Raw genomic sequence first — 23,003 nt, forward strand, 5'->3', positions numbered from 1 at the left:
TACTGAATTATAAGGGCTTGAGCTATATATACTGAAAACATGCTTCGTTTCAGATGTTTCATCTAGAATCATGTCAGCAAGTGCAATAAAAACATGAATATATATTTTCACCAACCTCTTTCTTCAGAATATAACCTGAGTAACATCCTCGTTAACAATTACTAACAATCAACCACCTAAGAAATTATTCCTCAGATGGTGGATGCTCATTAGCAGTATGTAGTTCTGTGGCGTCGTGCAAAGATTCGTGATCCGTAGGTCCGTACAATGCGCGAGGAACCAAAAATCGCTGTGGATCCCGCATTATTACTTGAAATAATCTTGTTCTGTATTTTCGGACTAAATATGGCCGAAACTCTAAAGCACTAATATATATTAATGCTTCCATAAACGTACCCAGGCCAATGATGAATGGGACTAGTTGACCAAGTGAAGAGAGAGCTTCGATAGTGTTGGCAGATTGAAGTTTATTCCAAACGATTCCTAACTCAATAGAAATCACGTTGAAGCTGGATAGTATCACGAACACTTTGATTTGCCCTAAACGAGACAAACCCCGTGGTCTTGGCCTTCGTGCTAATATTCGATAGGCAATTGACCGTTTGAGTATATGTTTCCAAGCCATTAATAGAAATCTAAGGATTGATTTTGCTTTCATTAGGTCCCAAGATCGAATTAGCTTTTGTACTTTATTTAGCTTTAGAAGATACTTAAATGTAAGATGTTAAGTACCTATACTATAGGGAACACTTACAAATATAATCTCTAAGGTCAAATATTAGACAGCAGCTTATGAAAACTAAGCAATACACATTCCAACACTTTCCAAAGGTTCGAAACCAGCCGTGCAAGTCGACTCTGGAGAAGAAAAAGGCTTGGTCACCACATTCACCACGAGGGAGAGTATCGAGTCCACGCCACCAGAACCAGGTAGAATAAAAAATTTGAATTGCAAGCAGACAGTTTGGAAAGAACTCGAAGAAAGTCTTAGGGCGAGAATTGGATGATTGTATAGTACCTTAGGTAGTTATCTCAATGGTTAGTTATAGTTGCCGGCCCTTCATTAGATAACCAATCTGAATAAGATTCTCACCCATTTCAACGAAAATAGATGCCTCAAACCACCCCAGTATATAAATAAGGTTTATTGCAATCATGACTTGTCCCGGGGTTATGATCTGGCGAATAGAATCTACGATTATTGCCACGAAAAGTGCAATATGTAGCCAATAAATATTCGCAAGGTCGTAGTCTCCCTTCAAAGTGAGAATAATGAATGATCCTAATGACTGCAAATAAAACCCAAGTCGAACACCAATTCCATAGAGGTCTAAATTACCTTCAGCCTTGCATGTAGTGTCTCTCCGGATTGGGGTTGGATGCGTGGGTGGGGATTTCGGAGACAGCCACATGGAGAGGCAGAGGTAAGAGATGCCCAAGAATATAACCGCGAATAAGGAATAAACGAAGAAGAGTGAACGTTTGCCACGTATAGACAGCATTCTGGCGGGGGCGAGGGCGGTTGGCCAGAGAGTAGAACTGTACATCGGTAATATGGTCAACTGCTAACTTTGGTGTTTGAACAGGTTAGGAAGACTTTAATACCAGGAGTTATCTAATTATATAGGATATTTAGGCAGGTGGTTGAGAAACTACCTCCATAAGATGATTACTATTTTTTACTAGTTATTGATTGCAACAAGTGGCTTCTACTCGCATTGATGATACGAGTGAAAAGATATGTAGAGGCTTAAGGCCTCTCAATTTGATTGTTGGAAAGTGATAGTAGTCATTTGTTACTTAATTTCGCTGCTTAATTAATAGAACCTACCTGAAGAATGAGGAAGAAATAAATATGATGCACCCCGTTACATTAATTTTGTCATGATGAGAGCTATTGCGACATAATTCAGCTCCAGCAGGGAGGTGCATTAAAATACCACCTCCGTGGTCAGCTCTCCTCCAATCTTTATATCGAAGTGTCTGTTTTTATTGGTACCCATTAACTTGATAGGAAACTGAGACATCGTCAGCCCAACCGTTGTCGGGATTGAGCAACTAGCCGACAAGGCCATATACTTGCTACTCTACTTTATCGGGATACCACGTAAGCATAGTGTATACCCTCCTATACCAGAGCCAATCTAACAATTCTTCTGTTTCATATTCGTAGACTTGCTGTATAGCTACCTTATGTAATTACCTTAGGTAGGTCGGCATGCATCTTTATCCAGATCGTGGTGTGCTACCTGCATCGTGGATAGCGATAGAGGTCTTCTGGCAATCGGGTTTCCGTCCAATGTCATAGGCTGCTTGATGTCACGCCTGGTAGCGATGATAACGTTTATTGGTTTTCGGTAGAGTTTTCCCTCAAGTTTGGGATCGGTAGTCGCGGTAATGAGTATCTCCTTGAAAATTACTCGGAGCGAGGGGCATCGAATATTCGAACAGTAACTATATCGTATTTGAATATCGTTGGAACTAAGTATACGCGTCTTTTATTAGTCAAAGAGATAATACCAAGAATAGAGACAGAAACAGATACTTTCGAAATCATATACCAGAGCCACGATGACTTTGCTTTTCAATCTTGCTTCCTTGGCCGGCATGTCTCCAAAAGGGGAACCCTATCCTATATTATCCCATAGACTTTCTCAACAATATCTAGTCGAATTCGGGCCAGATAGTATCTGTGTTACATAGTCCTATAAATCATAAGAACCAGAAAGGTCAAGGCTAAATAGAGAGCCACAGGATCCCGATTCTGGTGTTGCATAAAATTGAAGAGTGTTAAATTGTGTCCCTCAAGATCTGTATGATTTTCCTAAGTCCACATGGCAAGGTAAAAAAGACAATACCATGATTCATACGAAGGAATAACTAAAGATGGCTACGAGCTATCAGTAATCATCAACGGTTTGAAGAGTACAGGAGTTGACAATATGTCAAAATAATAAGGGAAAATATGAAAAATTAGAGAAGATAATTTGTAAGTAATTAGGTACAAGGCTCTAGCCCTAGTCTAATGATAAGGCAGTGGTTTGATGTTAGTAATTACGCGCTGTACATACATAATATTGCCTTGTCCTAGTACAATAAAGCCCAATATTTCAATATTTCCGGCATATGTGGAGAAAAGGGGTAGTAGAACGAGGGAAAAGGGTTACCCCCAATAGCCTACGATAATCAACTACAAAATAGTCAATTCCATCTTCGAACATTTCCTTCGGTTTGGGATGTATTTAATTATACGAAAGGTCACGATGAATGTATCTAAATATATACTCACAGCCTACATAGGTATGTACGCGCCAGCCGTAAAACCAACCAGCAGGTGTCCATTGAACATGCCTAGCGCGGTATATGCTCTGTAGCGGATGTATACGCAAACATTCATCCCAGTCCTAAAACTCCTGGCTTTAATTTCAATAATTATATAGCCAACTCTATAGTATCCTAGTCGAAGGACTAGTATAAAACACGTATTTAGTATCGTATTTGTTACCAAGTAGTCTTTTCTTGTTATCGGATTTTCCAATATCTCGAACTTGATAATAAAGTATATGTGCTCTTAAGTCAAGAGGCTTGGGAATCAGTGATTGTGCGCCTACCTCCTAAGGTACCTACCTAAGTAACAAGCCCCCTATTAGATAGCCAACGAAAGGCCCCTAAGGAAAATATTGCCAAGGCTTTCTACAGAAAGTGAAAAAAAAAAAATATTGGTTGTCCAGGAATACCACCCGGCAGTCACTATACTCCTATCCAGGGGTAGGGCTGATGATACCCAGGTCCTGTTCCATCAGGCCAGCTACACAGCCTAACAATCAGAAAAGCAGACTTCTCCAGCCTCACGAAATTTTCACAATAAGAGGGGTTTTTTTTTTAAAACCAAAAACACGTTGTTAAAATAATTATCTCAAGGGAATATTGACATAATTATTTATCAAATCGTTATTTACGTATCATCCTATATTTATTCCTTTATTCCTTTATTTACTTACTCCCAACCCCAATCCAAACACGATAATAAACGGGGGCACCGAAAAAGAAAATTGCTGTGCCAGGCCATTTACGAGACCTCAACGACCCGCCAGGACAACATACATAACAACACAAAACAATGTTTACCTACCTAGGGTAGTCACATTCGGAGCCCTCAACTCACCGCAACTTGGGAAATAAGCAGGTGGCGCACAATATAGGCCAAACTCCCCAACCCCCTTTATCGAGTTTGCTCGGAGAAGCCGATAATGATCGAATCGACGGGTCCGTTAGAGCTTAGAATGTAACCGTAAGGTGAAGAATACGAAGGTCTTTAAAAATAGGGACGGGGAGAGATAAAGACAGCTGTCTAGGTGCCTAAGCGACGTGCCATGATAGGGTCATAGCCGCTCTGCCCTTGGGCCTCAAAGGTGATTACTCAGGGCCATTTTACCTTACACTACACGCCTACCTGGTAAGTACCTACCTAACCCAAACGTATTGTGCTTTACGAGTTTAATTTTCAGGTATTAATGATGCGAGAGAGAAACAAAAACAGGACTCTATCCATGCCTGCAAAGCCATGGACCTAGCTGATATTGAACCACTGATATAGCCAAAAGCTCTTTGTCCTAGATATTTCAGTAACCCAAAGGATCGATATATACTACCCTAGATATGCTCAGCTATACCAATATTAACGGCAGTTCAAATCAATATTAAGCAGCCCTAAATCCCCCACTACGACCTATTTATTCAATGATTGAAAAATGCCTCGTAGCAATATCTAGTTCTACGTCGTCGTATATCGACCTCGCTCGACTCTTAACACGCAAGCTAATGTCCTAGACGTGTGGCCGTACGTATCAAACACTTGCCATACCTAATCCTCGGTGTCTAGCTTCGTATCTGTAATGTAGTGGTACCCGAGACGCGTAGAGCTGTATTCTTCAGGGTCCTAAAAATATCGATAGAAAAATCGGCGTAACTATTTCTCTCATTCTCACAGATACCCAGGAGGTAGGTATTCAAGTGAGAACTAAAACGTAGTTCGGCAAGGTCGTTCACTACGCACGTAGAACCATGGAGTTCGTTTATGTAACTCCGTGCATCAGAGAAACCCTCGGGGGTTAACTAACACACAAGGCAGTCCACCGGCGGCCTCGGTACAACGGCTGAGTCGAGTACATACAAGTATCACCTTCTCGTATACTGTGTCCATTATCTATCCGGATGATTCATTCGATCACCGAATTACATCCATACGTAGCAGCAATAGAAAAAATAGACCGAAGTATGTAGATAGATGTCTCATATGCAATTTATAGATAGATCTAGGCAGAGAGGATGCAGGGGAAGACCTGCCCTGGCTACATATATGCAGTGAGCAAATCTAGCTCAACCTTACTCTGTTAGTTCTCCTTGTAACGCACAGCTACTGCAAGTACACGCGTGTGCATGCAGCCCCCGCCAAAAGGTCTCATATCCAGGACTTATTGTCAAGAAGGGATACCTAGGTAGGTATCAAGGATAAGGGACCTCGGCGTGCTGGAAAGTCTGCCTAGCTGACCTATTGATCGAAGGAACTACGGCATCTGTCTACCGTAGCATAAAACGTAACCCTACCTGCCGCCAAAGCGGCAGCCCTACCATCCATCCATGTCCAACATTTCCAAATAAGTAACGTCCGAGGTAGAAAGTCAGACCAAGTACAGACCAACTGAGTCCTTAGCAACGAATTGCAACATCCGGGTCTTCCGCATACAATACCCTACACCCATTCATTCTATCCATAGACAACTCAGTAAAGGAGGAAAGAGAAAAACCAAAGATGAAAAAGGAACCAAACCAAACGTCTAAAGTACGTAACTATCTAGTCCTGCGCCACAAGATCTCCTAATGAACATGATATGATATCCATACAGCCACCAATAAACGCCTTGACCGGGGTAGTACCCTGGTCGGTTCAAAGCAAGTGGAAAACGAAGTAAATCAACAAGCATAGCCTCATCACTCATCTCAGCATAACTCAGAGGAAATAATGAAACAAGTAAAACGGAGTAACCAAAACACCATACTGCCTCATCTATCATGTAGTCCTGGTATGCAATAATCCGCAGCCGAGCCAATGGACTAATGTAAAGCATACCGCCTTCTATGTAATTTATGTTCAGCCCTACGCCATCCATCGTCGTATATCGGAAGGAGAAGTGCCACTAAATGCGGCAGTGTGCAGCAGATCAATCTGGGGTAAGAAAAGGGAATGGTAGAAATTAAAAGGGAAAAGGCGTGCGGGAATTTCGGTCACCATCGTTTCTAAATTTTGCTTAGATGCGAGGTACGAAAGGAATAGCCAGGGGGGTAGACTCGTCGCTAAACCGTGCCGAATTAATATCAAGCGTCGGTGGTTGTAATAAGCTAAGTCTCATGCACCTAAGATGCTGAAGCTGGGAGTCGTGTTGTCGCGCAGCTACATAATGTGGCTGCTTACTTGTAGCCCCTCAGCTTGCGTCTTTCGGGTTCGCAAGTCGTTTTGCATTTAGCGCACTCGAAACCCTTGCTATCAATGGGGATGCGGCTGAGGCACCTAGCACAGCGCCACCACTTGATGTCAAAATTGCGACTCTTCCACCATTCGCTGTTCTCCTTGTTAGAGTTGCGTCGCAATAAGTCTTCATTGTGGTAGTCACGGTAATGCTCTCGGCAGTGATCGAGTCGATAGAATGGATCTTTAGATCTCTGACATTTCTTCCAGTCGCAGGGAAACGGCTTTTTCTGGTTTGCATCGCGATGTCTGTGGAGATAGTGCCGTTGAAGATCTGCTTTCCGTTTAAACGGCGATGCGTTACAATAAGGCTCAAGACAGACGTGGCGGCCCGAAGCATCGCCAGCGGTCGAGGCGCTACTAACGGGAGGCAACCTGGACGAGTCTGTTAGGACCTAAATAACATAGCGTGCTTGTATTCTATAGTGGCACTTACATATCAGAACCAATAGCGGGAAGGGTTTCTGGAAAAGTTTCTGTCGGTGTATAGTTAGACCTCAGTCTCCAGTACGGGCCTTGCCCCGAATTGTCGCTGGCAACGAAGTCGTAGAACTGGTACTGAAAGTCTTGCTGCTCCACTTGGTTGTTCGTATCGTATCCTTGCCCACCCGATACATATGTTCCTCCATCTTGCACATTCAAGAAATCATAGCTGCCTATATTTTCAGAGCCCGGCGACACTGCAATGTCGTATTGTCCGTTGCTGTTTGCCGAGTAGTTACTATATTCGCTCCCATGTGACACGTTTCTAGCCATAGCTGCACTGGTTGGCCAGTAAGACTGGTCACCGTATCCGTAATCAGCGCCAGATGCGTATGTGTTATCCATAACTAAACTAGTAATCTGAGAAATTTCTTGTTGTTTTGTGCACCGTTCTATTATACTGATGTCTTCGTCGAAAAGATGGACATATGCCGCATGGGATGAAGCTGTACTTATACCGATAGGAGGCTATCCCCTCTAAGGGACATGACTCAAATGGCAAGGTAAACTTATTGTTGTTAGGAATCAGTATGCGAAGCAGTCGATAGAATATAGTTGACTGGTGGTTGAAAATATAAAGGTGTGGTAATACAAAACTATCAGTTGCGACCTGTCGTTAAAGATGTTCATTGGGGAGTTGATATAGTCTCTGCTATCAAAGTTGCCAAAATCTTACTCCAACTAATACATGGTGATCATTTATTGGTGCAACAACAGTCAACATGCGTCGGTAGGACAATTAAGGCTCAAACTGCATATTTTTCTAGGTGAGGCGGACGTTGAGTCTAGTTGGGGCTTCGAGATGCGTCAATAGATGCTCGGCTGAGATCTTCAGTTCCTTCTAGGAGGACGCGGTGAGGTAAGTAAGTAAGGTAGTCAACTTCGAGCAATAAACAAGAACGCATGCTCATAGCAGAGAGTAGCATCGTCCTCGAATAGTGCATATCAACATCTCGGAAAACATCCGAGCTACTATATGTTTAGTAGGTTATAGATAAGCCACACCGAGGCCATCGCCCCTCCGCTCGCGGGGATGCAATTAAGCGACGCGCGCGTTGCGAATTAGTCTTCGAGTTATTCCGGGTTACCATGCGAATCTTGTGGAAGGTTGAAGTGAGACATCCTATTTAGGTTCGGTGAGCGTATCCTATAGGTAGCAACTAGCTTGGACCGCGGACTCTGGAAGAGAGGGTGCATAGCATTCTAAGGCAATGCCACCTAGATGTGGACCATTAGCCAAGAAGAGTTCAGCCCAAACACTCGTATGCCACATGAACGCGGTTTACTCCCGTGGGTAAGGCTGACAAGTGCAATAAGGATGTGGAAACATATGTGCAAGTGTAAGCATTCGAGCGAATTAGCGGAAGATCACGAGACGGGATTGGTAGATGGAGCTGAAAGGTAGAGCTTGGTTAGTAACCCATAGCGGCAGACACCCGTAGATTTTCTTGGGGTAAGCAATATTAACGACCAAACGCTGACAGTTGGCCATCAAGGCAATGCTGTGACCCCGGGGATCTATGGACGTCACGAAGGTCGTCTTGAGGGCTTTCGATGAATCCTGTGCGACATTTAGTCGTCGTTGGTGCCTGTAAGACACGTACGACACAGCCACTAGAGGGTAGGACTTCAGCCTCAATAGGGACGAGCTATCGAATAAAACGTGAGCTAAGGACTACAACGCTTCTTTATTTTTTTTAGGCAACCTGTAGTTCGCCCACCGAATGCCTTGCCAACGCAGCGCTTCTGCTTGCCTGCGATTCGCTGCCTGGCTAGCCCCCATCGTCCAAAGATGAGAGAATTGGAATACCACGGCACGGTGCCGTAGTAGTTCGTTGATTGTAGTCCCCGTGCCTCAGACACGCATACAGTAATTGTATATATATGCATGTATGCATATCAGCAAGAAGTGAGGCTTCTGAGGGGGAATCTGCAAGACAGAGGCATGGACATCTTCTCTGCGACTGTGTCCCACTTAATAGAGATCTGAGGTCCATGAGACTCGGTCAAGCGAGCTGACCGAAGTCCACTTTCAGAAGAGCCAATAGGCGAGCAGATAGGTATCAATATCCCTATCCCGATATAACGATGTTGAATTTGGCAAGGCTCAGCTGTGAATTGCGTCTCGCCTTAATGCTTCCCCATCGACATCGGGTTGATTATTTTTTTTCTCTCTCTTTTCTTTCTAATGCGGTGACGCTTTCTTTCCTGCATTCTGCAGGCTAAATCCCACGACACGGTCATTTGCGCAGGGCTTGGCGTCCCTCAGCCCTCAGCACTCAGGTAGTAAACATTGATGCAGGAACCGATAATCAAAGTCCCTCAGCCAGGATTAAGGCAAAGCACCACGCGAGAAGGGAACATTTCGCAGAAACGTAATTCGGTGAAGAGTGTGTCATCGCAGCACTTTAGGAACCAGCTGCGAGAATCAAAAAGAAGGCAACCTTCAAGTACATATAGTCGTGCGCGAGACACGGGTGGAAGCAGTTGGGCAGCCATGCATGTTATGAGTTGGCGAGATTACATTGGTGCTACGACTTTTGAGATTATAGCTTTTCGTTAGGCTTCATTTGAGGAGATAAAGGTTGCCTAATTGTTTTTAAAAAAAAATTTAAATAAAGTTGTAAATTTAAAATAAATGATGTTACAATTGTAATTGAGTAATTGAGAAAGTAAATGCAAAATTTAGAAATAACCTTTTCACTTTTTCACTTACCAAGAGCTTGGCTCCATTCGATCGGCCTATCACCGATATCATAGGGTACCTTCCTTCCGTTTTCTTATGACTCCAAATATCATAACTGCATTTGAAAGCACTAGCTACTGTGTATAACAAGCATAAGGTTACTTTAGATGTGATTGTAAATCTTTTACATACTTAATGTTATGTAATGTGCAACCTTACCTACCATGTGACGTCGACTATATAGAACAATACGTACCTCGGTACCTTACATGATTATATGTAAGTAATACCACCTGCACTCTGCACTCAGCAATGACATCTACATATAACAACATCTCCAATTAAATATATATATACTTACATATTATATTGGAGATGAAGTTGGAGACTGTTGGAGGAGGTAAGGCTTTCAATGCAGTCAGACTACAGCTAGCTAATGGGACAGCTTCTTGGATAGATTGTTCGCCTTATTAGGGATGAAAATGTATATGTCTAAGAGCGAGTATAAGGCTATCAAACCCAATCGAGAAGCATGACAAGATAAATGAATAAATTCATTGGTCACGGACTCATAAGAAGTAGGTGAGACATCTCTATAAGCGATGACTTCTATGTAGTATTGCTACTCCCTACCCCCCCTCTGCTTAGACGCAACACGCTCATTAGATAGGTAGGTAGCCAGCCTTCCCCTAGGCTACGACAGTAACCTCATCCTCATTGAATCCAGCCCAATAATTGTTTGTAGTAGGAGATAAGTAAATATCCCGTCCTTTCGTATGTTCCACCATATCCAAAGATGCCTACTCGAGCGTGACTAGGCAATCTCTGCACGAGCGAGGCTAGAGAATGGACAAAACCAGGGAGGCAAACAATTCGGAAATAGCCTTGTGCGTCCATGCCAGCGTCATGCAAGGTAACGTACTGTAACACACCATATTCAATCATCGATGCGGCTCTGCGACTGCATGTGTTGCCTGGCCGCCGGTTCGCGGCACAACCCAACCCAGCCTGACTGAAGGCCGACAGGAGCTACGAAGTCCACCCCAGTCGAGATTCTCACACCCGCGCTAACAAAGCGGCACGCGTGCATCCCCCGCAACCAGGTAACCGATCAGTAAGCCTGCTGCTTGAAGTGCTCGTAGTAGAGTTTCACGAAGAGCTCATGCTGAGCAGTGCGCTGGGACTCCGAGATATTGTTGCTGCGGGCCGAGGAGGAGGATCCGCCGAACTCCAGCGAGAGCTCTTTGAAATTACTCGCGATGACCTCGTACGCCTTCAAGTTGATAGGCCGCGAGCTGAAATCCGACATGGACAGCAGCCCCGGCGACGTAGCCCCTGTCAACGCAGTCGAGGGACCCGCACTCGTCGTCGGAGCCAGGCCCCCAGGATCCGACACAGACGAAAGGTCGCCCGCGCCATGTCCAGCGCGCATCGATAAGAACGGGTCGATGTTATCCCTCGGCCCAGGCCCAGGCCCTGTCTCGGAATGGAAATCGAAAGGCGGGTCCGCGGGCGCGGGCGGGGGGCAGAGATTGGAATAGTCACCGAGCGCTTGGCCGAAACGAGCTTCGTCGAGGTTGATCGCGTCATGCATGCGCCCGCGGGAGAAGGAAGAGCTTCCCGGCTGATCGAATAGCGAAGCTTGGCGACCCGCCTCGAGTCTCTTGTGTTCGAAACCGCTAGGCTCGCCTGCTACACACCGCTAAGGTTGAGAGAGGAAAGAGTTGATTGATCTTCTTGGTTGAAAGTAGACGGTTTGAAGAGCAAGTTTGACGAACGGTCTGTGTCTGGCATGAAAGAGGAGCCGGCTGGGGATCTTAGCGTACGTATGAATTCACGGAGAGGACCGTCGTCTTCGTTGACGGATTTCCTTTGCATCAGGTTTGATGATGAAGAAGAAAAGTCTTCCTGTTTCGAGTGAATCGACGAACCTTGCGATGCATATCGAGAATAGTCTTCGAGTTGTCCGTGTTCGCTACCAGAAGCAGTTGAGGACTCATTGCTGAAGGGATGAGACTTCTGTGATCCATCGTCGGATACAGACACTGAAGAGACTTAGTTGAACATCTAAGACAAGGCTCCTCTCTCTCGAACATCTTTCCCGTGCTCTTGCACACTCTGTACAAGCCCGTTTTCGATTGAAGGAGTGGCGTTTCTTTGAGCGGCAAGGTGCATGAGTTCGTGGCGAGTTAGAATGTCGCTGAAAATATCAGTGCAAGTTCATCTTAAAAGTCGAAAGGCATAGTGATATACCTCCGAAGAACCGCTTCAAACAGATAGACAACATGGTTTGTGACCGTCGTGGCTGCGTTGATGTCTCTTCAGATGTTCGGGTCGTTTGAAACTGCTAGGACAGCGAGGACATTGATATTTTTCTTGAGCCTCACCCCAGGGGAAGGACTTTTACGCCAATTACTTTCTTCTGTAACACTATCCATTTCCATTTCGATATGTATAGACATACGATAGATTCTAGCCTAGCTTTCGAGCTCATGATGCTTTCCCCGACGTATTATAAGCCATAGCAAGCGTCTATGTATGCGACTTACAATATCAAGATTGGACCAATCTAATGTAACGCACGGGCTAGAAACGGGCATGGGTTTCTAGAAGCATTCTAATTCGGTACAAAATCTTTTGACGATCGTGGAGGGACAAGCTAGTAAGTTGGTGGTGCGCTTAGAGCGAGGGCTCGTCGGAACATCTTACCGATTGATTAAAATCAGTGAGGAGACGAGGACGTCATTGGTCAAAGCATGCGAGGAAACAAGGCTTGACCGGCTCACCTTGAAGCACGTTAGAGGGATATCCATGCTGCTGACTGAAGGGGCTCGGGTTAAGATTGCGAATGAGGACCGATACAAAAACCGAAATGATTGGCTCAAGTTAAGGCTATACTATTTACCTATACACTCTCTCGCGGAGCACTTCCGTTAGCATGCGAAAGAGTAGTCGGAATGAGTATTTGCATTGATGGGAGAATGATGGTTAAAACCAACTTGTTATTAGAAGCCGTCTGCAAATTTATTATTTCTTTTTTTTCTGCTGACAATATTTGTAAGATATTATTACACCCTTGTTTTTTATTATTCATTTTCCTAGCCCCTCCTCTTTTTCAATAACTCTCATATGTATGTAGAAGAAATGAAGAAGAAAAAAAAATAACTCAATAGAGGCAACCCCTGAGCTACCTATAGCTACCTAACCTAGCTACCTCTTACATTACATAGCTTGAATATACTATATCACAAAAGACTATCCCATCATCAGCTAGCTGCTAGCTACTAACCTAGCTGCTAGCATAACTAGACAAGTATGATTAAAGCTGAGATAATCAAGTCACATCCGGATTTCAGTTTCAACTAAATCTAGCGTACCATGGCTGGCACCCATACTAGGTAACGATAAGGCTCCGAACCTGCAGCTTGCCCGATGGGGTATGCAAGGGGTAAGATATGACGATAGCGCCGAGCGACGAGCGTGCCTATTCCAACGTCTTTTCTACTAGCAAATCCCACGCTCAACTGGGTAGTAGCGGAAGGACGATGTTACCGCGACACGGGTGTCTCGGGTTCTTCATCGTCTTAGCAGCCCCTCTAGCAGCCCTCCCCCCTAGCAACAGCCCCTTAGCAGCCCAACTCTCATGTGACCCCTGCCACCACGGTTCGCACGGAGATAGTAGGGGATGAAGGTAAGTTCCTTCTCCTCAGCCACCACCGTCTGACGGAGGGATGAGCCGGGTTCGATGCCGGACTTCGACTCGGTCCGATCATCTATCTTGCGGATCCAACCGACCGATCGGAGGGCAATGTAGTGTTCCCCCATTTGGTTCATCTCCTCTTCCTTCTCGGTGACTTCAGAGTCGGATTTAATCCCGACGTTGCGGAAGTGGTCCTGCTCCCATGCATTGTCAACGTCCTCCACGCAGTAGATTAGCGGTCCACGAGCGAGGGTAAGCGTGTTCTGATTGGTATAGGGGTTGGAGAGATGAATCGGGGCTTGAACCCGTCGATCTGGATCGAGAAGGCCCTATTCGCCGATGTATAAGCGGACGGGAGAACCAGGTAACCCTTCTCGACATCTGCAGCTTTATGGCTCGGCGTGAGCTGTCCAGACATTAGCGATATTGCCTCACGGGCCTCTTTAATCAGGGGCAAACCGGGCACTTACCGTGAAATTCCCTCGCGCCCAGGAAGGAATTCTTAACCTGATAGTCACGCCCGTAGACGCCGGTGCCTGCAGCTGGAATAGCGTATTCCCCTCCCACGGCCAATTCGACTTTTGTTCGAGTACGATCTGTTGGTCTTCTACTTGGAAACGTAACCTTGGCCGTTGTATATAGATGTACGTTGACGTAGGCATCCTTTCCGCTGCCTCCGTAATCCCATAGATATCCCCCGAGGCAGCCAAAAAGCCGCATAACATTCGGTGGGCAACATGATGTATCAAACCAATCTTCTCGGCGGCTTTTATCAGATTCCGAGCTCGCAAGCTGATTTACGTATGTGAATGCGGTCCCCTCTAGACTTAGCCCTGTCATCACTGCATTGTAGAGGCATAACTCCATTATGTCGGCGTATTTCGAGTTCAAATCAAGATGTAATAAGCGCTCAGCCAACATTATGACGGCGATAGACGCACAAGTCTCGTTATAGCACCCACCTTCATCGGAACCTTGGGGCAGAAAGTAATCGATACCAAAGCCTTCCCATTGCCACATCGACCCGATCCCCCCGTGAGGTACATCTTTTTATCGACAAGATTGTTCCATAGCCTAGTAAGGGCTTCAAAATACTCACTCTTGCGTGCGTAAGGCCTCACTCCAAGTTCGTCTAGACATAGTAGATCGGCAACACCAGTGAGGACTACAATACTAAAGTTAGCACCTTCTATCTAAGGAGAATTTTATCATTATGGCGATTCGATATAGACAGGAGGTATCATTGTCCCAACTCTTGACTAGTAGAAGGCATTTCGCCCCCTAAATCACGATAGAGTACGCCTAGGCTCCACAGTCGCTAGACACTCGGACGTCCTTGACGGTCGGTAATGATCGGCATTAAACGAAAGACGTCGAAAAAAGGCTGAAAAGGGGGAATAGCTTCCGAGGAATACTCACGATACATGGCCCTGACGGCATGGCCCTCGATAGTCTTCTGTTCTAGGATCGGAACGTGAGATTGGTTATACCACCCACTATCGTGCATCGAGTAACTGTCTGGCCGTTGATAAGGGCTTTCGCCACGCTGCTGTCGTTCCCACTCGTAGTAGTGGAGGCCATCCTGGCCTTTCGGGTTGCCACGCTCCTCTACGAAATACTGGGCCAGCTTATAAGCGTCTTCGTTCCCTGTCGCCGTATAGAGACGCAGGAGCGCGAGCTCCGTCTCTGGATGGCCTGGATAGGCATGTTTCTACGTAGAAGTCAGTCTATACTGTGGTTCTTGCGAGAGAGTTCGCCGCTTCGAGACGAGGAAAGGGGCAAAATATACTGACCTGATCCGGACCCGGGCCGATAACCGTGCTGATCAACTTGACGTATTTCTCTAACGGTTCTATCAGGAGGTTGTTCTTGTAGTAATTGCTATGCGCCAACGCCGCTTCTATTAGGTGTCCAGCACAGTACCTTTATTACACGAACAAGGTCAGCCAACCATCTGCCCCTGAATCTCAAACTCCATAATAAGGAGGAGAGGGTTGGATGAGAACTTACAGCTCATGCTTATCCCTAATATTCGACCACCTGCCATCCGGCTCTTCTATCGTGAACCACGTATTCAAATACCCATCCGGCTGCTGCGCACTACGTATCATATCCGCAAGCTCCCGCACCGCCGCATCGATCTCAGCGTCGTACTCCTCGCTCAGCAGGTAACACGCGCCCTCGATCCACTTAGCAACATCGCTATCCCAGTATACAGGCGGCGGGCACGGCCAGCGGGACTTATCATACGTCGGCTTCTTCTTCAAGCTAAACGCATCGTACTGTCCCGAGTCCTTCATCCGCTTGAGCTGCGCTTTCGCCGTTGCCCGCCCCACCGTCGTCCGCCGCGCCCGCAGCAGTGACGCCCCGGTGAACTCGGTCTGCGTGAACTGCGTCTGCGGATGTGCCATGGCTGCTATATCGTCGGGCTTGGTATTTAAGAAGAGGGAAGAAGAAGAAGCAGCACTAGGTCTAAGTCTGAATTGCTGCTCCTCACAGACATACGGCCGGGCAGCGACCTGTTTAAGAACAGGAACAGCGGTCTTGTCTACCATGGCTACGCAGTAATAACTGGTGCTACGTCGCTACGTCGCTACGGGAAATATGGGAATAGACCCGGGAATCGGAGTTGCAAGAACAATTACGACAATTCGGTTCACCTCACCGCGAAAAGAAACGAGCAAGGTGGTTTGGGGCATGACATCGCGAAGTCCGCTCTGGCAACCCAGTATAAACCCTCCAGCCGGCGAATGAGGGGAAAGCCTCAGTGCTGGGGGCGAGGTCACTAGACGCATGCACGAAGCGAAGAAAGGAATGATTAGCGGCCAGCTCCATCATTGTAATGTTACTACGAAGTGTATTTGAGGTCACGGATCTGGAGCAACGAGGGTCCCGGCAGATATCTCGCCCAAGATTCGGTGCTCCATTGAAAAAGCGTCTCGCAGGAGTCGTGGATTGTATGTACAAGACAGCTCACATAGGCAAAGCACGGCTTAGGGGTAACCTCGTTGCAGCTTGCATCGGAGATCGATGGGGGGGGGGGCCTAGGCCTTGGACAAATGGGAGCGGAACACGCCGCGGGCACAGCTTCTAATCTTATGGAATTGGGCTATATATTAGAATTGGCATTAGAGCGATACCGCATTTTGCTTTGCTTTGCGGTGAAAGAAAAAAAAAACGAAATTCGTTCATGGACTTATAAGAGAAGAATAAAAGAAGCACGAATCGTAGGCCCTTCTAGAAACAGGGTCAGAGACGTATAATGCTAGCAGCGTAACTCTAAACCCAACTGCTTGGTACCTGGCGAGTCGACCCTATGTAACTACGCAATGGGAAGACTTCCGATAGGCTGATTGTAGCCTCAAATTTCATGTCGCTAACCCCAATCATGGATGCCACGAGACCTAATAAAAGTCATATGACTATCCTAGCAAAGCGTCAGCTTGCCCGTTGGACGCCGACTCGGACGTTGCTCACATATTTTTATTCGTGAGCAGACCGCAGCCGAAGACGGCACGCAACCTAGGGACCGATTTTGCTTCACCGGTCTTCCTCGATTCGGCGTATAACTGGTAGACGGTTGAACTCAAAATTTTGAGCGGTGAGAGGAAACAACACTTACAAGTTGTCGATCGTGAAAGTTAGCAAAGTGAATATACGGCCAAGAAACCTACTTTGTCTATCTGTGCCAGACATATCATTCATTGGGAAATTATTAGTAAAGCTAAATAGGTCATTCCGCACTCGGGAGCATCGCACAGCATTGAATAATTCTAAGTGAAACCATCGGGAAAGAACTAGGCTGTTCTTGTATGTATTTCCTTACAGATATTACGACAAAGGCAACTTGTTTGCCACGACTCTGCCTCAACTAATGACGGGGGTATATTCCATACAGAAAGCCTTGCAAGGTAAAGGCCTCCCCGTTGACCATCTACTACGCTTAGGATAGGCAGCAAGGACTAAGATATTCATATATCGTCTTCGAGGAAACGATACGCAAATTTAAAATCCGCCTTCCTACGGTTCATCCTGGAAACATGTTAGCAACAGATTCGTAAGACCATATCTGAGCGTAAAGGAACTATATTTTCATGTTGAAAATAAGATAACGAAAGTGTCATTGTAGAATACGTACCAAGTTGATTCGTAGTCAAAGAAGCGATAGGTGCCTTGCTCGAACTCCTCAGTTATACTCTTAGGCTCCTCATGTCGTTGAAACCAAGTTTGGTACTGCTTATGAAACCGCCAACTTTGATCTTTAAGCGCCTTGGCTGCTAGATACTGTTGATAAGTGCCCTGTTTATAGTAGAACACATAGAAGAGCGTATCAGGTTCTATCCGCGAGTATAGCCGAGGATCTTCGAAGATGGGAAGCGGTTCCTGCGGGTACCCAGATGCTGAAGGATATCGGGTATCAGGTCTATATATCCGGGTTGGCTCCGAGTCGAATGCATCAATCGAGTTCAGGTTCGCCTGAGAAGCCGCCATCATGCGCAGATGTGACGGGCTATTCACTGGTAGTGAACGCTTCTTCGTCACTTCGAAAGACTCTACTAAATCCTGTAAGGAAGCAGGGAGATGGTATATAGACTCTTCTTCTTTCTCCTCAATAGGCTTAATACCATTAGCGACGCCATTGGATTGAGTTGCTATATGCCCGGGTTAGTAGGATGTAAATACTGCGCATATAACATGATATACCTTTCGAGGATTCAGCGTGATCCGTAGTGACGGGCGCTTTACCTGCAGCTTTCGAAGATGCCTTCTCTGGCTTCTTCGAAGCAGCGGCCGGGATAGTTGGCTCAGATACTTTAGATTCAGACACGCTTGTTGGAACAGAAAGGCTCCCTGGTTTCTGTTCTGACGAAGCCGGTTGTAAGAAAGCTATATTTGGTGAATTTGCAGCACTCGTCCTAGACGGCGCAGCAGGAGGTAAAGGTGAAATACCCGGTGTAGTTGATACTGGTTGCGATCCAGGTGGTGGTGGAAGTGGCGCGATACCAACATTGTTTTTATCGCTTGCGGCGGCGGCAGCAGCGGCTGAGGCATATTTGAGAACCTCTCCAGCTGGCCGTGCTGGTAACGATGCAGGCTTCATACCAGCATTGGCGGTACTACCATTAGTGACATTCGCTAAGGGGTTATGTAATGTTGCTAGAGTCGGGAGAGGAGACTTCATCTGTGCGGAGGGGCGCCGGCCAACGGCGGCAGCAGCATCGACAGCACTTCGTGACTTTCCGGGTAGACTACCAGATCGCGATTCTACATCCGCAACGTCTTCCTGTATAGATTGCGTATCTTGTGACGAGACTCGGTCATTGTCCTGGATCATACCATAAACGTCCTCCTCTTCTTGAAGATTCAACTCGTCATAAAGTCCTTCGTCTTCGATATAATCATCTGTTGTACCATCTGTGACGTAATATCGAATACTCTCTTCTAAGTCGTTCACTTGTTCCGTGTCGACGCCCCCGTTATCGAGTGATCTACGAATCAACTCGAGCTTTCCTTGGTGCCATTTATGCCTTTCGATTATGTGCTCGATAGCTGCCATACGATCTGCCTTGGCAGCGTGGCTCTTGCCCTTCTTCATTGTCGCTTGTATCGCCTCTCCTTCCGCTTCGAGCGCTTCGATCTGCTGTTCCAACTCGTCGACCATACTACTTAGGAACTCGCCCGCTTCTACCTTAGCTTGCTCTTTCGGATCTAACTTGGCGGCTGCTGAGAGGCCTTCTTTCGAGTACGCCTTGGTTTTCATAGCTTTTTCTACAGCCTTAAACCGTTCCATTTGCTACAATGCAGGGAGAAAGCGTTAGTGATATTATAGTAGAGCTTCGCGACATTCGCCTGCTCTAGCACATACCGTTTCTATCAGTTTCCGATGCTCCAGTAATGGAGCCTTGTCCTTGATGTCATTGCTAGCAGCCCACGTCTTGATTTGGTCTCGTAATCTCTGCAGCTTCTTTATTTCCCGTTTGAGGTTATCTTCCAACTTCTCCTTCTGAGCCGTATTATTTGACTGCTCTATCTTCTCATAAATGGCATCGAATTCGGCTACTCCTTCTGCAACCTTCTTGAAGCATTTATCTATCTCTTGTTGTAATTTCCTTGCTGCCATTGTGTCGATGTGTGCTCAGGAATGAACCCGAGCGAATATGTAAGGCGAATATGTAGGGGCTGGACGCGAAGGCCGTATACACAGGGCAGATTTCGTATTTCGTAAGGCGCAGCGATGTAGTTGATAGTTGGTAGGCAGGCGGGTATGTAGGTAAGGTTATGTAGGTAATTGTGACTGTGAAAAGTCTAAGTGAAACTGGCGCAGGATAAAACCCGGTCGAGGTAACCTCTAGGTTTGATTCCGTAGATCATTTAACGGTATCGCACTGGTTTAGCGTATGTAGTGTGGCGCTTGTTACTGGGGTGACCTATGAACCTATGAAGGTAATGAGGAAAGAATATTGAAATATTGGAATATCGCGACTAATGGATATTATTCGTTTTCTTTTGCTTTCTCTAGCGAGAATGGAGGAGACAGAAGAGGATGAGGAAGAGGAAGAGAAATAAGTAATGCACGTAATGTAATGTTTTAGTGATGTCTAAAACATTGTTGTTTGCTGACTATTGTAGGGTTTATCTGTTATCTTGGTTGCTATGTATTAGAAAGACTGAATCTTTTCACGCAGGTTTATTACATGCGACGATGAAAGATTGCGATTTCAGCACAGCCCTAAGGTGCAGCTATGTACATACAGCCTACAGCCTACAGCTTACAGCCTACTACAGCCTACCGCCTACTACCCACCCACAGCCCATAGCCTGCCTTACATGTAGGTACCTACCTTAATAACACCTGCCCAGTTGTTGTTGCTATGTTAGGTACGTAGGTATTTCCCTGTACCATATCGTACTTACCCCAACGTTATCAGGGTAAAGTTACAGGTAATTAGGTACTCTGGCTATTATCTGCCTCACATTTAATAGGTGTACCTAACAGGTACTACTACGTACCTCTATTACGTAGGTACCTTTATATCGGTATTAATGTTGAGGCTCGGTAAGATATTACCCATGCGTAATATTGCTCAAATTTTTATCTATTTTTATAGGTAATTGCTAAATATACAGTTGCTTTCTCCAACGTGCATTTATGTTTTGATTAAGGTATCTAACTAATTTTTTAACTTTGGCTTTTATTTTGACATTTGCCGTTTCAATGCGCAAAGCGAGCTTAACGTGTCAGCTGGCAATCAAATGACAGCTTAGTTCTAACAATTAGTAACACTAGCATTTTACCCAGACCTTGCCGTATAATTGAAGATTAAAGATAATACCTATCAACACCTCTAAAATACTTTGCAAATACATTATACATCTTATACTCTTTAATATAAATCATTCGTATTAGTATATTTGGAGTGATTTCTTTTGAGCAATATTCATATCGTTTAAGATGAAAGGTTAGTACTTTAAATTCAAGCATTTACCCTAACCCATTATTAATTATTCATAATACTTGCAGCTATCCTACAGCGCGTCCTGTTTGCTTCCGTGACGGTAGAAAAGGAGGTCGTATCGTCTATCGGAAAAGGAGTTCTAGTCTTTGCCGCAGTGGCTCCAGGTGATACAGAGAAAGAAGCAGATTCCCTAGCAGCTAAGGTATTAAAGCTGAAGCTGTGGGACGACAATGCGGGGGGGAGAGTATGATGACATATTTATGCCCCATTCTTTATTTCTCCTATGTCTCATACGCGTGTATCCCATGGTCATGTCTAACAAAGACTTATTAGTGGAAAAAGAGTGTGATGGATATCAGCGGTGAGGTCCTATGCGGTGAGTTCTAAGTGTTTTTGGTAAAAATGAATTATTATCACCTAACAAGGACCTTTCAAGTGTCCCAATTTACCCTACTTGCCTCTACTAAGAAGGGCAATAAGCCCGACTTCCATGGAGCAATGGGAGGGGAGGAGGCCAAAAGGCTTTACGACTACTTTTTCGAAAAAGTCCAACAAGGCTACGCAGCTGATAAAGTAAAGAACGGAGTGTTTCAGGCCATGATGGAAGTTGCCTTGGTGAACGATGGCCCTGTATGTCTTGAATTCCTCCATGCTTCCAACTCCATATAGGGTGAGATATTAACCTAGGTTTTAGGTCACGCTGGAGTTATCAGCTGGTCAAAAACCTATACCCGCACCAGCACCAACACCTACGCCAAATCAACAATAACGACTAGTTATCCAATAGCTCTTGTTTACAGCAACGTGATGATTGGCTTCTTAATAAAAACTCGACCGTTATATCTTGTTTGATTATTTAGTACTAATACATTATAATCAGAAGCTCGTGATCGAAAACAATCGCATCCTAAACCTATTGTAGTGAGGGTATCAATATTAATGAAAATGCTGCATGCAACGTGATAAAATGAAAAACGCCCACATTCGCCCTATTCCGTATTTACGAAGAGCCCGTAAACTCCTCTTAAAAGAGGGTGTTGGAGCGCTACGCCCATCAAAAAAAATCCGTTCTGGGGTATTACCGTTACGAAACTCCATGCAACGCTTGTGGTTGTTAGTTCAACCATCATTCTTCTTCGGGCGCCGATTGACCTTCCGGCTTCGCCTCTTTGCAACCACATTAGCATTCCATGTCCCCATAAAGATATCTTCACATTCATCCTCATCGTCTGAATCGAAGATGACGGGCTCTGCATCATCATCCGTTGGCACGTTTTCCTGGTCGGTTTCAAATTCGTGAATATCGCCAACTTTGGTGTCTTCCCAGTTTCGGTATACGACAACTCTTTGAGTCTCGAGTATGTACTTCCCGATCTTGTATTTCTGTGACTCTTCCTTCGCGTCTATGTATTTCCAGCCCACCTTGGCGTGACAAACGGTACAGGAGATATCTGCGACCACATGCGACCCAGTAACTAAGAGACGAGTTTCTGATTTGCCAATCTTGATGTTAGTAAGGTCCCCGGCCTTCATGCCTCTACGTAGCGGTTGGTCCTGGGCTGAAACTAGAAATGCACGGCCGTAACGGCCTGTGAATCCCTTACTAACAATTTGCGAGGCAAATGCAAAATCGGAAGCACATGTAGAGCACCTAATGGTGTTAGGTTGTGTTCGTGTAATAGACGCTTCTAAGGGTGCCAGGGATGGTTGGCTCCCTTTAGATCTAAAGTTGGTAAAAAGGTTGGTGGGTAAAGTGAATGAAGGTATCGATAGCCGCCTCGTAGGACTTGATATCGAATCCGTAGGAGACGAACTCAAAGACGGCGGAGTATCGGCTGATGGGCTTCCGTGACTCGAATGCGAGCTCTGTCGTCTTCGGCGAAATGGCATAGAGAGACTAGGAAGTAGGTAAACGGGAAACTTAAGTCCCTCGGCCTCCTGTCGAACCGGCGCAGGTAGAGGAGGCGGGGACGGAAGCGCCTCGCTAAACATTATGGAATACATGTTACCAGAGTTGTAAATTAGCCTATGATATATATCTTTCGATATAATGAATATGAATCATGCTCCGTTAGGGAGATGGGTGAATTTCAAGTGCCCGACTTGAATAATTTAAATTGAACTGTCAAAGGAGACCAGCTCAGTCCTCCT

General features: G+C 45.6%; 6 protein-coding genes across 8 annotated transcripts; 1 reads left to right on the plus strand and 5 right to left on the minus strand.

The window, feature by feature from the left end:
- Positions 1-6,468: 6,468 nt before the first annotated feature.
- GL218_05793 (putative c2h2 finger domain-containing protein) lies at positions 6,469-7,354 on the minus strand (the record flags this gene model as incomplete). Its single annotated transcript, XM_033582480.1, has 2 exons — positions 6,469-6,901; positions 6,963-7,354. The coding sequence occupies 2 exons, from the start codon at positions 7,352-7,354 to the stop codon at positions 6,469-6,471; spliced, it is 825 nt and encodes a 274-aa protein (XP_033434315.1).
- A 3,452-nt stretch (positions 7,355-10,806) lies between these two features.
- GL218_05794 (uncharacterized protein) lies at positions 10,807-11,573 on the minus strand (the record flags this gene model as incomplete). The annotated part of the gene is made up of 2 exons (XM_033582481.1): positions 10,807-11,384; positions 11,522-11,573. 2 exons carry the CDS (start codon positions 11,571-11,573, stop codon positions 10,807-10,809), a joined length of 630 nt encoding a protein of 209 aa, XP_033434314.1.
- A 1,734-nt stretch (positions 11,574-13,307) lies between these two features.
- GL218_05795 (Non-reducing end beta-L-arabinofuranosidase) lies at positions 13,308-15,806 on the minus strand (the record flags this gene model as incomplete). Its single annotated transcript, XM_033582482.1, has 5 exons — positions 13,308-13,708; positions 13,866-13,931; positions 14,815-15,106; positions 15,189-15,318; positions 15,406-15,806. The coding sequence occupies 5 exons, from the start codon at positions 15,804-15,806 to the stop codon at positions 13,308-13,310; spliced, it is 1,290 nt and encodes a 429-aa protein (XP_033434313.1).
- Positions 15,807-17,366: 1,560 nt separating this feature from the next.
- Positions 17,367-19,516, minus strand: GL218_05796 (General negative regulator of transcription subunit 3; the record flags this gene model as incomplete). Its single annotated transcript, XM_033582483.1, has 4 exons — positions 17,367-17,427; positions 17,534-18,047; positions 18,100-19,189; positions 19,262-19,516. The coding sequence occupies 4 exons, from the start codon at positions 19,514-19,516 to the stop codon at positions 17,367-17,369; spliced, it is 1,920 nt and encodes a 639-aa protein (XP_033434587.1).
- A 1,332-nt stretch (positions 19,517-20,848) lies between these two features.
- GL218_05797 lies at positions 20,849-21,621 on the plus strand (the record flags this gene model as incomplete). Of its 3 annotated transcripts, none has more annotated exons than XM_033582484.1 (5): positions 20,849-20,855; positions 20,918-21,096; positions 21,186-21,228; positions 21,289-21,482; positions 21,547-21,621. In XM_033582484.1, 5 exons carry the CDS (start codon positions 20,849-20,851, stop codon positions 21,619-21,621), a joined length of 498 nt encoding a protein of 165 aa, XP_033434310.1. The 3 variants fall into 3 exon arrangements, with proteins under 3 accessions (XP_033434310.1, XP_033434311.1, XP_033434312.1); XM_033582486.1 differs by having other exon boundaries at positions 20,918-21,054; XM_033582485.1 differs by lacking the exon at positions 21,547-21,621 and having other exon boundaries at positions 21,289-21,521.
- Positions 21,622-21,971: 350 nt separating this feature from the next.
- GL218_05798 (uncharacterized protein) lies at positions 21,972-22,856 on the minus strand (the record flags this gene model as incomplete). The annotated part of the gene is made up of 1 exon (XM_033582487.1): positions 21,972-22,856. One exon carries the CDS (start codon positions 22,854-22,856, stop codon positions 21,972-21,974), a length of 885 nt encoding a protein of 294 aa, XP_033434636.1.
- Between the last annotated feature and the right edge of the window lie 147 nt (positions 22,857-23,003).

Source organism: Daldinia childiae (assembly GCF_008694065.1).
Source record: "Daldinia childiae strain JS-1345 chromosome Unknown Scaffold5, whole genome shotgun sequence".
Lineage (NCBI taxonomy): Eukaryota > Fungi > Ascomycota > Sordariomycetes > Xylariales > Hypoxylaceae > Daldinia > Daldinia childiae.